The sequence below is a fragment of the Trachypithecus francoisi genome, unplaced genomic scaffold, assembly GCF_009764315.1.
Source record: "Trachypithecus francoisi isolate TF-2019V2 unplaced genomic scaffold, Tfra_2.0 Lachesis_group3, whole genome shotgun sequence".
Lineage (NCBI taxonomy): Eukaryota > Metazoa > Chordata > Mammalia > Primates > Cercopithecidae > Trachypithecus > Trachypithecus francoisi.
In genome coordinates this window covers 134427518-134444994 of record NW_022681468.1, presented here as the reverse complement: position 1 = coordinate 134444994, position 17477 = coordinate 134427518, and the positions used below count along the sequence as shown (strand labels likewise).

General features: G+C 41.7%; 1 protein-coding gene across 2 annotated transcripts in view; it reads right to left on the bottom strand.

Moving 5' to 3' along the window:
- Positions 1-8726, bottom strand: part of DNAAF4 (dynein axonemal assembly factor 4) — a 69647-nt gene extending 60921 nt beyond the window's left edge. For both annotated transcript variants that reach the window (XM_033190046.1, XM_033190047.1), the window contains exons 1-3: positions 8355-8726; positions 7867-8014; positions 707-840 (exon numbers count right to left, since the gene is read on the bottom strand). In XM_033190046.1, the coding sequence (XP_033045937.1) occupies positions 707-840; positions 7867-8014; positions 8355-8633 (561 nt within the window). In that variant the 5' untranslated portion in view covers positions 8634-8726. The remainder of the gene's footprint in view (positions 1-706; positions 841-7866; positions 8015-8354) is intronic.
- Between the last annotated feature and the right edge of the window lie 8751 nt (positions 8727-17477).

Here is a 17477-nt window from a genome sequence, read left to right as displayed (position 1 = left end):
ATATTGCTGATTAAAACTTTCACTTAAAACTCTTAACAGTTAAAAAAATTTGACATAGTGTTTTAAATATGCTCTTCTTGTTTTAAAAATCATATCCGTTACTCCAAGATTTATAAAGAAGCAAAATACTTGCACCATTGCAACTTTATTTTTACTCCCCTAGAAATAGAACTCTCTCCCTGAAACAATTATCCAACTTTTACACCTTTGACTTTCATTCAGATTTTCAAGAACATATATAGGTCAGGCGCAGCGGATCACGCCTGTAATCCCAGCACTCTGGGAGGCTGAGACGGGCAGATCATGAGGTCAGGAGATCAAGACCATCCTGGCTAACATGGTAAAACCCTGCCTCTACTAAAAATACAAAAAAAAATTAGCTGGGTGTGGTGGCGGGCACCTGTAGTCCCAGCTACTCAGGAGGCTGAGGCAGGAGAATGGCACGAACCTGGGAGGCAGAGCTTGCAGTGAGCCGAGATCACGCCACTGCACTCCAGCCTGGGTGACAGAGCGAGACTCCATCTCAAGAAAAGTAAAAATAAAAATAAAAAACACATATAAATAGCAGACAGCCTATATAACACAGTAAGTCCTATAAAAAAAAGTATGAAGAAAATGCTGAGGAAGTCCAGTAGCTGGAACTCACTAACCTCACACAATCTACTATTATCTCTTTAGAGGACTTGCCTGTCAATCTGCAACTTACCTTCATCATGACACTTAGTGCATATTTTTGATCTTCCCTCTTTGCTGCAGCTTTTGCTTCTGTAGCTTCTTTTGCTCTCTCTTGTGCTTGTAAGATAGATTTTTCTCTAATTCTTTGCATCATCTCTTTGTCAACTGAAATGTACAGAATATTGCTAAATTAGAATTATGATAAATTTGCTTTACTTATGAGAAAACTACTTAAATAAACTGAGCCAGGATGAGATTTCTTTGGACCCAACTTCACAAGGAGCATGGAAAACATTTTTCAATATTAAACTGGCCAAGAAGCTAATACTAAAAGGTAAGCAACTAACTGTAGTCATAAGGAATGACCACAGAATGAAGGGGGTGGAGAGGAAGAAGAAGGGGTGGGGGAGGGACAGAAGAGGCAGGTAATGAGAGGGAGAGGGTGAGGATGAAGGTGCAAGGACACATTTATCCTCTTCCTTCTCTGTTAGGAAACTAGGGCTATTTGCTTATAAACCTGATCACAATAAATCATCACTCCAAGGTCTCCAAGGAAAGATGAGTTGAGATCATCTAAAATGATCAATCGCCTTCAAAAATATAAAGCAGGCCGGGCGCGGTGGCTCAAGCCTGTAATCCCAGCACTTTGGGAGGCCGAGACGGGCGGATCACGAGGTCAGAAGATCAAGACCATCCTGGCTAACATGGTGAAACCCCGTCTCTACTAAAAATACAAAAAAACTAGCCGGGCGACGTGGCGGGCGCCTGTAGTCCCAGCTACTCGGAGGCTGAGGCAGGAGAATGGCGTGAACCCGGGAGGCGGAGCTTGCAGTGAGCTGAGATCCGGCCACTACACTCCAGCCTGGCGGCAGAGCGAGACTCCGTCTCAAAAAAAAAAAAAAAAAAAATATAAAGCAATAATTTACACCTAATGAGAGTACAAGGCCAGCCCTATGAAAAATTATAAAGTAGCATGAAATTTTTAATATATATATCATATATATATGTATATAATATATTATATATTTTTATATATTATATATATTATATCTATCATACATATATAAAACCTTGCCATTCACAGTTTGTTTGTTTGTTTGTTTGGTTTCCTGAGACAAGATCTCTGTCGCCCAGGCTGGAGTGCAGTTGAGCAATCACAGCTTACCACAACCTTAACCTCCTAGGCTCAAGCAATCCTCCTACCTCAGCTTCCTGAGTAGCTGGAACTACAGGTGTGTGCCACCACATCCGGCTAATTTTTAAATTTTCTATAGAGACGAGGTCTCACTATATTGCCCAGGCTGGTCTTCAACTCCTGGGTTCAAGCTATGCTCCTACCTTGGCCTCCCAAAGTGCTGGAATTAGAGGCATGAGCCACTGCACAAGAACTCAGTTATTTTTATATTTGATGTGGCTCAATGTTTCACAAAATGCAGGCTGTGATCCATTAGTGGGTAAATTATCTTATAGAAGGAAGGCTCACGGCCTGAGGGAAAAGATCTAGCCTTTGAGCAGAAAAAAAAACAGAAGGGGAGATGAGAAAACTTGAGGGGAAGATAAAGTTGGGGAGAGTAGATAAGGGGTGGGTAGAGGGATGAATCATATCCCAAGCATGGGTTCTTAACCTTTTTTGTGCAGCAGACACTTTGGCAGAGTAGTGAATATAGATCCTTTCACAATGTTTTAAAATGTATGAAATAAAATATATAGGTCTACAAAGAAACTTTGTATATATTAAATATAACTTTGTTATATTAAAAACACTCATAAAACATTAAGAAATAAAATTGTGATATACTACTTTTTTTTTTTTTGAGCCAGAGTCTTGCTCTGTCACCAGGCTGGAGTGCCGTGGCCCGATCTCAGCTCACTGCAACCTCCGCCTCCTGGGTTCAAGCAATTAGCAATTCTCCTGCCTCAGCCTCCCAAGTAGCTGGGACTATGGGCATGCATCACCACGTCCACCTAATTTTTGTATTTTTAGTACAGATGGGGTTTCACCATGTCGGCCAGGATGGTCTTGATCTCCTGACCTCGTGATCTGCCCGCCTCAGCTTCCCAAAGTGTTGGGATTACAGGCAAGAGCCACTGCGGCCGGCCAAATTGTGATACACGATTATGTGCTTCTTTAATTAATGCATTAATATATAGCAACAAGTCTAATATTATAATTTCAAAGTAGTAATGAGTATAAAAGAGGTATCTCTGACATAAACATACTTTTGTTTTTGTTGATACTGCTTGCTGTGGTCTGAATGTTATACGTCTCCCTAAAACTCATATGTTAAAATCCAAACCCTTAAAGTGATGGTATTTGGAGGTAAGGCCTTTTGGGAGGTAGTATCCTTATAAAGAAGGCCCCAGAAAACAGATTTGCGCCTTCCACCATGCGAGGACACAGTAAGGTGCCAGTTACAGGAAAGTGAGCCCTTACTGCATACCAAACCTGCCAGTACCTTGATCTGGACTTCCCAGCCTACAGGACTGTGAGAAATAAATTTCTGTTGTTTATAAGCTTCTCAGTTGATGGTATTTTGTTATAGTACCCAAACAGACTAAGACACTACTATCGTTTGTTGCCTATCTTCACAATTGAAGAGAATGTTAAATTTCAGTTAGAGGTAAGTAAAAGTGTGTAATTTTATTCATCTGACTGAAACTAGGTCTGAAGCCTCTTCTCATCTCTCCTCCTGTTTAAAAACAGGAAGGTAGACAGTTGAGTCAGCTTTAGGGGCAGAAATACTGGAAGAGCATTAACTTCCCAAATAAAATACTCCATGTCTAATAGAAATAAAGAGTGTATCAAGAAGGAATTTCCAGAACAAATGAGAAAAATTAGAGTTTGAATAATGAGGCAGAGGGTCTTGGTGTATAAACTGGAGTTCCACGATATTTTATATGAAAAAAAAAAAAAGGGCCGGGCGCGGTGGCTCAAGCCTGTAATCCCAGCACTTTGGGAGGCCGAGACGGGCGGATCACGAGGTCAGGAGATCGAGACCATCCTGGCTAATACGGTGAAACCCTGTCTCTACTTAAAAATACAAAAAAACTAGCCGGGCGACGAGGCGGGCGCCTGTAGTCCCAGCTACTCGGGAGGCTGAGGCAGGAGAATGGCATAAACCCGGGAGGCGGAGCTTGCAGTGAGCTGAGATCCGGCCACTGCACTCCAGCCTGGGTGGCAGAGCAAGACTCCGTCTCAAAAAAAAAAAAAAAGATTAAATAAATAATCTCACTGAATTGCAAGTAAAATTGAGTTTGATTTCTTTTTTTTAAGAGAGGGTCACATACTGTCACCCAGGTTGGAGTGCAGCAGTATGAGCATGGCTCACTGTAACCTCCAACTCTTGGGCTCAAGTGATCCTCCTACCTCAGCCTCCCAAGTAGCTGGGACTATAAGGCACATGCCACCATGCCCAGCTAATGTTTTTCTTTTTTTAATAGAGGTGAAGTCTCCCTATGTTGCCCAGGCTGGTCTTGAATTCTTGGGCTCAAATGATCGTCCTACCTTGTCCTCCTAAAGTGCTGAGATTATTTTAGGCATGAGCCACTGTACCTGGCAAAACTGAGTTTTCTTTCTTTCTTTCTTTCTTTTTTTTTTGAGACCGAGTTTCGCTCTTGTTGCCCAGGTTGGAATGCAATGGCACAATCTCGGCTTACTGCAACCTCCGCCTCCCAAGTTAAAGTGATTCTCCTGCCTCAGCCTCATGAGTAGCTGGGATTACAGGCATGCGCCACCACGCCTGGCTAATTTTGTATTTTTAGTAGAGATGGGGTGTCTCCATGTTGGTCAGGCTGGTCTCGAACTCTCGACCTCAGATGATCAGCCCGCCTCAGCCTCCCAAAGTGCTGGGATTACAGGCGTGGGCCGCCGCACCTGGCAAACTGAGTTTGATTTCTCAAGGAATCTCAAACCTGGTTTCTGAAGTAGAATCAGTGTTCATTAATTGTGATATAAATTAATGGTTTTTTATTTATTTATTTATTTTGAGATGGAGTCTCGCTCTGTTGCCCAGGCTGGAGTGCCGTGATGAGATCTCAGCTCACTGCAACCTCCAACACCCGGGTTCAGGCGATTCTCCTGCATCAGCCTCCCAAGTAGCTGGGATTACAGGTACCCACTACCACACCTGACTAATTTTTGTATTTCTAGTAGAGACAGGGTTTCACCATGTTGGCCAGGCTGGTCTCAAACTCCTGACCTCAGGTAATTCACCTGCCTTGGCCTCCCAAAATGATGGGATTACAAGCATGAGCCACTGCGCTCAGCTTAAGTTAGTTTTAGGACTGTTTTGATTTGTCTAAATCAGAGGCTGGCAAACTATGACCCCTGGGCCAAATCCAACCTGTTACCTGTTTCCCCTCAGCCCACAGGCCTTGAATAATTTTTACATTTTTAAATGAATGAAAAAAATCAAAATAATATTTTGTGGCATGTAAAAATTAGATGAAATTCAAATTTCAATGTCCATAAATATGAATCATCTGTGGCTACTTTTGTGCTACAATGGCAGAGCTGAATAGATGTGACAGAGGCCATAGTGCTTGCGAAGTTTAAAATACTATCTGGTCCTTTGCAGAAAAAGTTAATCTACAAGAGTCAAAATAAATGTACATTCAATTTTAGGTGAGAAGTCAAAACAGCCTGGGTGTGTTTTATGACATCCTCAGGCCCCAATATAGACTTACTGAGTCACAGAGGAAGTTAGAGTTCAAAAAACAGGAATCTGATTATTTAAAACTCTTTAGGTAGTCTGGGGCTCACTAAAAAAAAAAAAAAAAAAAATTAAGTAAATTGGCTGTGTTAACCTACCTTAACCAGTATTCTCTGAGCTGAATACCCGATCTCAGAAAAATAAATTCTACCTTGGTCTTGGAAATTAAAAATTAAATTCCACTATAAGATACCAAGAAAGCCTTGATAGAAAGAATGGTTGCAACTCTTTCTATCCTCAAGAGTCCATATTCAAGGCTTAATGCCAAAGACTTAAAAGAAATTCCAGGCAGTAGGCTGGGTGTAGTGGTTTACACCTGAAATCCCAGCATTTGGGAGGCCAAAGTGGGAGAATTACTTGAACCTAGGAGTTCAAGACCTATGGGCAACATAGTGAGACCCTGTCTCTACAAAAATAAAAATAATTAACTAGGTGTTTTGGTGCACACCCGTAGTCCCAGCTACTCAGGAGGTCAAGGCAGGAGAATTGCTGGAACCTAGGAGTTTGAGGTTACAAAGAGCTATAACATCAACCACACTCCAGCGTTGGTCACAGAGTGAGATTCTATCTCTTAAAAAACCCAAAATTAAAAAAAAGAAATCCCAGGCAGTAAACATGAAGTATTAGAAAACATGACAACTAAAGAAGAAAGAAGAAGAACAGGGCTAAAGCAGTAGAGGACATGTACTGACTATCGAAGCTGATCTTGGTATCAGTACAAAGTACTGACAACTGGCTTAGTAAGATTACAGAGAACTAGCTTTAAAACTGGGGATGTCAGGCCAGTTGCGGTGGCTCAGGCCTGTAATCCCAGCACTTTGGGAGGCCAAGGCGGGCGGATCACTTGAGGTCAGGAGTTCGAGACCGGCCTGGCCAACATATAGTGAAACCCTGTCTCTACTAAAAAATACAAAAATTAGCTGGACATGGTGGCATGTGCCTGGAGTCCCAGCTACTTGGGAGGCTGAGGCTGAAGAATCACTTAAACCTAGGAGGTGGAGGTTGCAGTGAGCCGAGATCACCCCACTGCACTCCAGCCTGGGCGACAGCGAGACTCTGTCTCTCAAAACAAACAAAACAAAACCAAACAACAACTGGGTATTTCAATTTTGGCTGCTCATTATAATCCCTGGAAAGCTTTTCAAAAACTACCAACACCTGAATCCTATTCCCAAAAACTGATTTGACTGGTTTAGGGTATTATTTTAAAATTTCATAGCTGATTCAAATATGTAGCCAGGGTTGGGAACATCTGCTCTAGAGTGAAACTGCTAAGGCTCCAGTTCGAGGCTGCCAGTCACTAGCTGTGTGATTTTGCCAATTATTCAGCCTTTCCATGTGTCAGTAGCCTCCCCTATAAAAAAAGGGTAATAATACCTAAGTGACAGATTGTTTCACGGAATTACAGGTATGTTAACGCCTAATGCAAAGTTAAGCATTCAACAAAGGCTTACCCTTAAGCTTACCATCAGGAGGGCTTACCCTTAAGATATGCGCCCACATCTTCCGCTTAATGTGCTCTAACTTTAACTAATTTGGCCTTTAGGTTTACTTAAATGGCTGCTGACGCACTGTATCACTTAAATTAGGCTCATAAGCCTTTTTTTTTTTTTTCTAAAAGAGCAATTGAAAGAGTTCAGGATATGCCACCCCAAACTATGCTGCTTTGATATAGCAGTCATTTTGAGTTAAAGGCACCTGAAAAGCAGCAAATGCAGGGAGAGGTTTTCTCTGAACTCTCATCTGCCTAAAAACAGATTTTCCAAAAGGAACTCAAGAGTCATAAATCTCTTCCCCTGGAGTTTCATTAACCAGGGAATATTGACTATTCTCCCAGATGAGGAAACTACCAGTCAACACCACACTCTGACAAACTTTGTTAAAAACTATCACATCTCCTATCTATTCTTCTAAGGATCCATTCATCTTTCCTAAAAATCATTTCCTGTTCTAAGTGGCCTACATCCCCTCCCCCTTCCCCTATTAAGAGAGTCCCTAAACTCTCAAATCTCACTGCTTTGTGGGGTATTCACTTTTTTCCCTGTGATGCCCCTAAACACTAATATTAAAAATTAATAAATTTCTATACATTTTCTTCTGTCAATCCTTCTGTTGTTAGTTTATTTCATAGACGCAGCTATTGAACCTTGGAGAAAAAAAAGGAAAGTCCATCTGGCCAGGTGTGGTGGCTCACACCCGTAATCCCAGCACTTTGGGAGGTTGAGGCAGGTGGATCACTTAAGTCAGGAGTTTGAGATTAGCCTGGCCAACATGGCGAAATACTCCACTAAAAATACAAAAAAACTTAGCCGGGCGTGGTGGCGGGCACCTGTAATCCCAGCTACTTGGGAGGCTGAGGTAGGAGAATCCCTTGAACCCGAGGGGGCGGAGGTAGCAGTAAGCCGAGATCAAGCCATTGCACTCCATCCTGGGCGACAGAGCGAGACTCCGTTTCAAAGACAAAAAAAAACGAACTTACCACCCGTCACAGAAAGGGTCTCCCACATGGCCGCTTCTTTTTTATACAAGGTGAAGACAATGGTGTCATTCCCAATCTTTGCTTTGCTGCTCTCATCGTCTATGGGAGCATAAAGAAATGCCTCAAATAAAAATGGAGGAAAGTTGACCTATGCAGAAGGGTGAAAACAGAAACTAAGTTACACAAATTAAGGACGCGTATTAAGAAATACGTGAAAAAGGTAAAATAACTTTCTAAACCGCCCACTATATTCCAGGTAGTGAAAGATTAGCAAGGCATATGAGGAAGCCCTGAATAAAAGTAGTCTCTGATCTGACGATCTGTCTACAGATGGTGTGTCACCTGTATGGGATTCATTTTTTTTAACAGGATTAAAAATTTAGGACGTTTATCTGTAAAGATGAGCCTGTTGCTCGTGCCCAGCTGCGCTCTTGTAGAAGCTTCGGACCACACCACCGGGGACGGGCAGGCAAGACTTGCATTCTTACCTTCAGATAGTTTTCCGTGCAGAACACGTCCGTGTCTCTGACGCACACGCCTTTGAGGGGCAGAGACAGAAAGACCGCAGTCTTCGTCTGCTGCCAGCTGTAATCGCTAACCTGAAGGGGCATCCCGGGATCAACGGGAGCGTAGCGCGGCTGGCTGCTGCTTTCGCCTGCTTGGTTGCTAGGGAAACTGGGGTTACCAAGCGCCAGCCCTTCCGGGCCAGGCCGACGGAAGCCCTGCGTTCCCAGCGTGCTCCGCCGCCACCACCTGGCGGACTCCATGCGTGACTATCTAGGCCCCCAGACCGGAGTGTATTACCGATTCTTAGTTACCTTGCAGTCTAAGCGAGCGGTCAAAGAATAGGCCCATATCCTCTGATTAAGAAAAAAAAAAAAAAAAAGCACTCCGTGGGTAGGGCGCGGTGGCTCACGCCTGTAATCCCAGCACTGTGGGAGGCCGAGGCAGGTGGATTACTTGAGGTTAGGAGTTGGAGACCAACCTGGCCAACATGGTGAAACCCCATTTCTATTAAAAATACAAAAATTAGCCAAAGGTGGTGGTGTGTACCTGTAATCCCAGCTACTTAGGAGGCTGAGGCAGGCGAATCCCTTGAACCTGGGAGGCAGAGGTTGCGTTCAGCCTAGATCGTGCCACTGCACTCCAGCCTGGGGCAACAAGAGCAAGACTCTGTCTCAAAAAAAAAAAAAAGTGGTGGTCGTCATCAAAAGGCATAATAAAGACTGTTAAGATCTCTGAAATACGCCCTTCAGCCAGAGACACAGGGACATTTGTGGTTGAACAAGTTAAATTCATTGCTCACTAAGCAAGAGAGAACACACATCATGAGGTGTCTCAGTAAGACACTGTTAGAATTCAGGAGAATGGGCCGGGCGCGGTGGCTCAAGCCTGTAATCCCAGCACTTTGGGAGGCCGAGACGGGCGGATCACGAGGTCAGGAGATCGAGACCATCCTGGCTAACACGGTGAAACGCCGTCTCTACTAAAAAAAATACAAAAAACTAGCCGGGCGAGGTGGCGGGCGCCTGTAGTCCCAGCTACTCGGGAGGCTGAGGCGGGAGAATGGCGTAAAACCGGGAGGCGGAGCTTGCAGTGAGCTGAGATCCGGCCACTGCACTCCAGCCTGGGCCGGGACAGAGCGAGATTCCGTCTCAAAAAAAAAAAAAAAAAAAAAAGAATTCAGGAGAATGAGGTTTGGTTCCCCATAGTTTGGGTGTTTCAGAGAGCAAAGGTAATTCTATTGATTGGAGTTCAGGACATGCTACCCCAAATTATGACACTTTAAGCAGAAGGAATTGGAGAAGGAATATCTCACCTCTCCCTTCCCTGGCCCTTCTCCCATGAAGCAGGTCATAGGATAAGACCCTCATGTGAGAAGTGTTCTCCCTGTACTCAAATGAAAGAAGCACCCTTATCTCCAAATAAGAAATCTGAACAAACAAGGAGTGCAAAGTTCTCCCCACTGTACTACACTTAGTTCATATCCTTTGTATTATTACATTTTCCTATGACTTTTCATTCTCTGTCAAACCTAGCATAAAAATGCTCAGGTTTAATCATTTCTTCCATTCTTCATGTCCTTAAGAAGGTTCCCATGTAATGTAAACTAATACTGAATAAATGTGTATGCTTTTTATCTTCTTAATCTGTCTTTTCTTACAGAGGCCCCAGTCAAGAACTTAGAAGGGTAGAAGGAGATGATATTTTTTCTTCCCTACCTGATGACTGGTTAAAAAAAAAAAGAAAAAAAGAAAAAAAAAGAAAAAAGTAGCTGTTGCTCCTGAATGACTACTGGGTAAATATTGAAATGAAGGCAGAAATAAAGATGTTCTTTGAAACCAGTGAGAACAAAGACACAACATACCAGAATCTCTGGGACACATTTAAAGCAGTGTGTAGAGGGAAATTTATAGCACTAAATGCCCACAAGAGAAAGCAGGAAAAATCTAAAATCGACACCCTAACAGCACAATTAAAAGAACTAGAGAAGCAAGAGCAAACACATTCAAAAGCTAGCAGAAGGCAAGAAATAACTAAGATCGGAGCAGAACTGAAGGAGATAGAGACACAAAAAAACTTTCAAAAAATCAGTGAATCCAGGAGCTGTTTTTAAAAAAATATTAACAAAATAAATAGGCCACTAGCAAGACGTATAAAAAAGAAAAGAGAACAATCAAATAGATGCAATAAAAAATGATAAAGGGGATATCACCACCGATCCCACAGAAATACAAATTACCATCAGCAAATACTATAAACACCTCTATGCAAATAAGCTAGAAAATCTAGAAGAAATGGATAAATTCCTGGACACATACACCCACCCAAGACTAAACCAGGAAGAAGTTGAATCTCTGAAGAGACCAATAACACGTTCTGAAATTGAGGCAATAATTAATAGCCTATCAACCAAAAAAAGTGCAAGACCAGATGGATTCACAGCCCAATTCTACCAGAGGTACAAAGAGGAGCTGGTACCATTCCTTCTGAAACTATTCCATTCAATGGAAAAAGAAGGAATCCTCCCCAACTCATTTTATGAAGCCAGCATCATCCTGATACCAAAGCGTGGCAGAGACACAGCAAAAAGGGAGAATTGTGGGCCAATATCCCCAATGAACATCATTGTGAAATCCTCAATAAAATACTGGCAAACCAAATCCAGCAACACATCAAAAAGCTTATCCACCACAATCAAGTTGGCTTCATCCCTGGGATGCAAGGCTGGTTCAACATATGCAAATCAAAAAACGTAATCCATCACATAAACAGAACCAATGACGAAAACCACATAATTATCTCAATAGATGCAGAAAAGGCTTTTGACAAAATTCAACAGCCCTTCATGCTAAAATCTCTCAATAAACTAGGTATTGTTGGAATGTTTCTCAAAATAATAAGAGCTATTTATGACGAACCCACAGCCAATATCATACTGAATGGGCAAAAACTGGAAGCATTCCCTTTGAAAACCGGCACAAGGATGCCCTCTCTCACCACTCCTATTCAACATAGTACTGGAAGTTCTGGCCAGGACAATCAGGCAAGAGAAAGCAATATAGGGTATTCAAATAGGAAGAGAGGGGGTCAAATTGTCTCTGTTTGCAGATGACATGATTGTATATTTAGAAAGCCCCATCGTCTCAGCCCAAAATCTCCTTAAGCTGATGAGCAACTTGAGCAAAATCTCAGGATACAAAACCAATGTGCATAAATCACAAGCATTCCTATACACAATTAACAGACAAACAGAGAGCCAAATCATGAGTGAACTCCCATACACAATTGCTACAAAAAGAATTAAATACCTAGGAATCCAACTTACAAGGGATGTGAAGGACCTCTTCAAGGAGAACTACAAACCACTGCTCAATTAAATAAAAGAGGACACAAACAAATGGAAGAACATTCCATGCTCATGGATAGGAAGAATCAACATTGTGAAAATGGCCATACTGCCCAAGGTAATTTATAGATTGAATGCTATCCCCATCAAGTTACCAATGACTTTCTTCACAGAATTGGAAAAAAACTACTTTAAATTTCATATGGAACCAAAAAAGAACCCGCATAGCCAAGACAATCCAAAGCAAAAAGAACAAAGCTGGAGGCATCACGCTACCGGACTTCAAACTATATTACAAGTCTACAGTAACCAAAACAGCATGGTACTGGTACCAAAACAGATATGTAGACCAATGGAACAGAACAGAGGCCTCAGAAATAATACCATACATCTACAACCATCTGATCTTTGACAAACCTGATAAAAACAAGCAATGGGGAAAGGATTCCCTATTTAATAAATGTGCTGGGAAAACTGGCTAGTCATATGTAGAAAGCTGAAACTGAATCCCTTCCTTACACCTTATACAAAAATTAACTCAAGATGGGTTAAAGACTTAAATGTAAGACCTAAAACCACAAAAACCCTAGAAGAAAACCTAGGCAATACCATTCAGGAGATAGGAATGGGCAAAGACTTCATGACTGAAACACCAAAAGCTATGGAAACAAAAGCCAAAATAGACAAATGGGACCTAATTAAACTAAAGAGCTTCTGCACAGCAAAAGAAACTATCATCAGAGTGAACAGACAACCTACAGAATGGGAGAAAATTTTTGCAATCTATCCATCTGACAAAGGGCTAATATTCAGAATCTACAAAGAACTTAAACAACTTTACAAGAAAAAACAACCCCATCAAAAAGTGGGCAAAGGATATGAACAGACACTTCTCAAAAGAAGACATTTATGCATCCAACGGACATATGAAAAAATGCTCATCATCACTGGTCATCAGAGAAATGCAAATCAAAACCACAATGAGATACCATCTCAAGCCAGTTAGAATGGGGATCATTAAAAAGTCAGGAAACAACAGATGCTGGAGAGGATGTGGAGAAATACGAACACTTTTACACTGTTGGTGGGAGTGTAAATTAGTTCAACCATTGTGGAAGAGAGTGTGAAAGTTCCTCAAGGATCTAGAACTAGAAATACCATTTGACCCAGCAATCCCATTACTGGGTATATATAAAAGGATTATAAATTATGCTACTATAAAGACACGTGCACACATATGTTTATTATGGCACTATTCACAATAGCAAAGACTTGGAACCAACCCAAATGTCCATCAATAATAGACTGGATAAAGAAAATATGGCACATATACACCATAGAATACTATGCAGCCATAAAGAAGAAAGAGTTCATGTCCTTTGCAGGGACATGGATAAAACTGGAAACCATCACTCTCAGCAAAATATCACAAGGGTAGAAAACCAAACACCACATGTTCTCACTCATAAGTGGGAGTTGAACAATGAGAACACATGGACACAGGGAGGGGAACATTACACACTGGTGCCTGTTGGAAGGTGGGGAGCTGGGGGAGGGATAGCATTAGGAGAAATACCTAATATAAATGAGAAGCTGATGAGTGCAGCAAACCAACATGGCACATGTATACCTATGTAACAAACCTGCAAGTTGTGCACATGTACCCTAGAACTTAAAGTATAATAATAATAAAAAAGTAGCTGTTATACATTTTATCCAGAAAGGGGATGTCTATTATCTTGTGGATGACACAAAGACCTTGTTTTTGCCTGTGCTTAGATAATACTATGAAGTGGCCTTGTTTTGTCTCATTTTATTGTGATCTCAGAGTACTTTTGTCTCAGCTTGGCATTCTATGAGATTTAAATTGTTAATGTTCAACAGAATAATATCATGACCAAGCTGTGAGTACCAGGTCAGCTTCTGAATATCAGAGGCTGCTTTTTTTTCCTCTTTCTCAATAATCAACAAAGAGAACATATAAACAAAGTATATAGAGAAAAAGAAACACAGCCCCACAATAAAATGGGCAAATTGGCATAATCTTATTAATGTGAATACCTGCTTATGTTATAACCAGCAATTCCACTCCTATGTTTATATCTTAGAGATTTCTAGCAAGTTCCTAGGTGATGCTGATGCTTTGTGAACCACTGTCCGACAACAGGGTTATTCAGCCTCCACATTATTAACATTATAGTCTGGATCATTTTGGATAATTTAGGCTGCCTTGTGCATTTTAGGACGTTTAGCAGAATCCACCCTTTTGATTCTAGTAGCACTCCCGAGTTCTAACAACAAAAGTGTCTCCAGACATTGCCAGATGTCTTCTGGGTTTGGGGGGTGTGTGGGAATAGCAAAATTTCCCTCATCTGGGAATTACTGCCCCAGAAAAAGTCTTGGTCCTATACACTAGGCAACATATATAGGTGTTCATAGCAACTTCATAGAAAAAAACCTGAAAACAAGCCAAATGTCTTTCAACAGGTATATACACAAAACAGAATATCATACAACAATAAAAATGAGTGAATGATAGCTATACATTGGATGGATGAGTGAAAAAAGCAAGTGAAACAATATCCTCAAGAAATAACACTACTTTATACATCTTTTATTTTTTTATTTTTATTTTTTCTTTCTTTCTTCTTTTTTTTTTTTTTTTTTGAGACGGAGTTTCACTCTTGTCACCCAAGCTGGAGTGCAATGGGGTATCTTGGCTCACTGCAATCTCCGCCTCCCAGGTTCAAGCGATTCTCCTGTCTCAGCCTCCCGAGTAGCTGGGATTACAGGCAGCCACCACCAAGCCTGGCTAATTTTTTGTATTTTTAGTAGAGACGGGGTTTCACCATGTTGGCTAGGCTGGTTTCGAACTCCTGACCTCAGGTGATCCGTTCACTTCCATCTCCCAAAGTGCTGGAATTATAGGCATGAGCCACTGCGCCTGGCCTTCATAAAACTTTTGAACAAAGGAAACTAAATCCACTAGATAAGGATTCCTAGGTATGTGGTAAAACTATACAAACACTTCTCTACTTACAATGGGGTTACCTCCTGATAATCCATCATAAGTTGAAAATATCCTATGTCAAAAATGCATTTAATACACCTAACCTACCAAACATCATAGCTTAGCCTACCCTACCTTAAACATGCTCAGAACACTTACATTAGCCTATAGTTGGGCAAAGTCATCTAACACAAAACCTATTTTATAATAAAGTGTCTAATATAACCTGTAATTTAATGAACACTGTACTAAAAATGAAAAACAGAATGGTTGTATGGGTACTCACCACATGGTTTCTACTGAAAGCATATAGCTTTTGCATCACTGTAAAGTTAGGAAATCGAAGCAGAACCATCATAAGTCAGGGGTCGTCTGTAAAGGCAGGCACTAGAAAGGATCATGGTTAACTCTTTTGTGAAGTTCATACAAGTGGGACCCTTTTTGGTAACCAACAGTACTGATTACCACATAGTCACACTATATGAATTAAAACGAAGGTCCTGGATGCACTTGGTGTCTCATGCCTGTAATCTCAGCACTTTGGGAGTATCGCTTGAGGCCAGGAGTTCGGGTTACAATGAACTATGATTATGCCACTGCACTCTATCCTGGGTAACAGACACTCTCTCTAAAATTAAATTAAAACAATAAATAAAATAAATACAATTAAAATTAAATACAGAGGTTCTCAGAATATAGTCCTCCCCATCCCCACCAGGAATATCACCATCATCTGGGGACCTGTTAGAAATGCAAATTCCAAGACCCCTTCTAGACCTATTGAACCAGAAGTTCTGGAAGTGGGGTGCAGCAATCTGTGTTTTATCCAGCCTACCAGGTAATTGTGATACACACCAAAGTTTGAGAACCACTAGATTAAGAGATAAGTTTTACTGGGGAAAGCAGAAACTTACAAAACCAAGAAAAAATACAAGTTCCCCCCTTCTCCCATCATCCCAAGGAGCAACACGTAGGGGGCCAGGGTACTTTCCTGGATACGTGGTGTGGGTTCGCATAATAGGAGAAGAATCTCATCCCCTTGTTGCTCTCTCTTTTTTTTTTTTTTTTTTTTTTTTTTTTTTTTTTTTGAGACAGAGTCTCGCTCTGTTGCCCAGGCTGGAGTGCAGTGGCGTGATCTCCGCTCACTGCAAACTCCGTCTCCCGGGTTTATGCCATTCTCCTGCCTCAGCCTCCCGAGTAGCTGGGACTACAGGCGCCCGCCACCTTGCCCGGCTAGTTTTTTGTATTTTTTTTAGTAGAGACGGGGTTTCACCGTGTTTGCCAGGATGGTCTCGATCTCCTGACCTCGTGATCCGCCCGTCTCGGCCTCCCAAAGTGCTGGGATTACAGGCTTGAGCCACCGCGCCCGGCCTGTTGCTCTCCTTTTTATAGGGCACACACAAAAAGAACCTTGTCAGTAAGGAAATTACTAGAGCACCAGGCAATCTGTTTATAGGCTTTTTTTGTTTGTTTGTTTGATTGATTGATTGATTGATTGATTGTTCGTGATGGAGTCTCACTCTGTAGCCCAGGCTGGAGTGCAGTGGCGCGATCTCAGCTCACTGCAAGCTCCGCCTCCCAGGTTCAAGCTGTTCTCCTGCCTCAGCCTCCCAAGTAGCTGGGACTGCAGGCGCCTGCCACCACGCCCGGCTAATTTTTTTGTATTTTTTGTAGAGACGGGGTTTCACTGTGTTAGCCAGGATGGTCTTGATCTCCTGACCTCATGATCCCCCGCCTTGGTCTCCCAGAGTGCTGTGATTACAGGACTGAGCAACCGCACCCGGCCCTGTAGGCATTTTTTGAAAAAGCCCACTATCCAGTATCTGGAGATGTTGGGTCACACAGAAAGTTGTTGGAACTTGTGTTGGAAGAAACTATCCCTCCCATGAAAAGCTGAGTTCTGGTGTAGCCCCTCCAACTGTGAGCCAGAAGGTCCAAGTCCCACTGGCTGGCTGCCCAGGAAAATCCAGAGAAAACACCCAAGGTCGTTTTTGTTTGATTCTGTTCATTGCATTAAAGCATGCAATCAGAAAGCATCAAGGACATTGACAGGGGTATTAGTCTGTTCTCACGCTGCTAATAAAGACATACCCAAGACTAGTTATAAAGGAAAGAGGTTGAATTTGACTCACAGTTCTGCAAGGCTGGGGAGGCCTCAGGAATCTTACAATCTTGGTGGAAGGGGAAGCAAACACATCCTTCTTCACAAGGAAGCAGCAAGGAGAAGTGCAGAGCAAAGTAGGGGGAAGCCCCTTATAAAATCATCAGATCTCATGAGAATTCAACTCACTATCACAAGAGCAGCATGGCAGTAACTGCCCCCATGATTCAATTATCACCCACTGGGTCCCCACGTTGGGATTATGGGAACTACAATTCAAGATGAGATTTGGATGGTGACACAGCCAAACCATATCACCAGGCTATTTTTTTCCTCTCTCTGTAATTTTCAGTGATAGATTTATACTTATTCCTTTTATTATTCATAGTTTGTGTATGTAAATACATAAATTATTTTGTTTGTAAAAAAATTGTAAGATTAAAGTAAAAATTTCAAAACAAGCTCTATAGTATGCAAGCATATTATTTCCTTATTTCATATCCTGAGGTTCTTAGAGAGTGTAAACATACATTATGAGGCAAAAATTAAGTACGATTTACTATTCATGACCTAAAATTACCTATCATTTTATTGACTTTTGATGGACAAATTTCAAAATTTTGCCATTGGAAAAGGTTGCTTTCTATGTT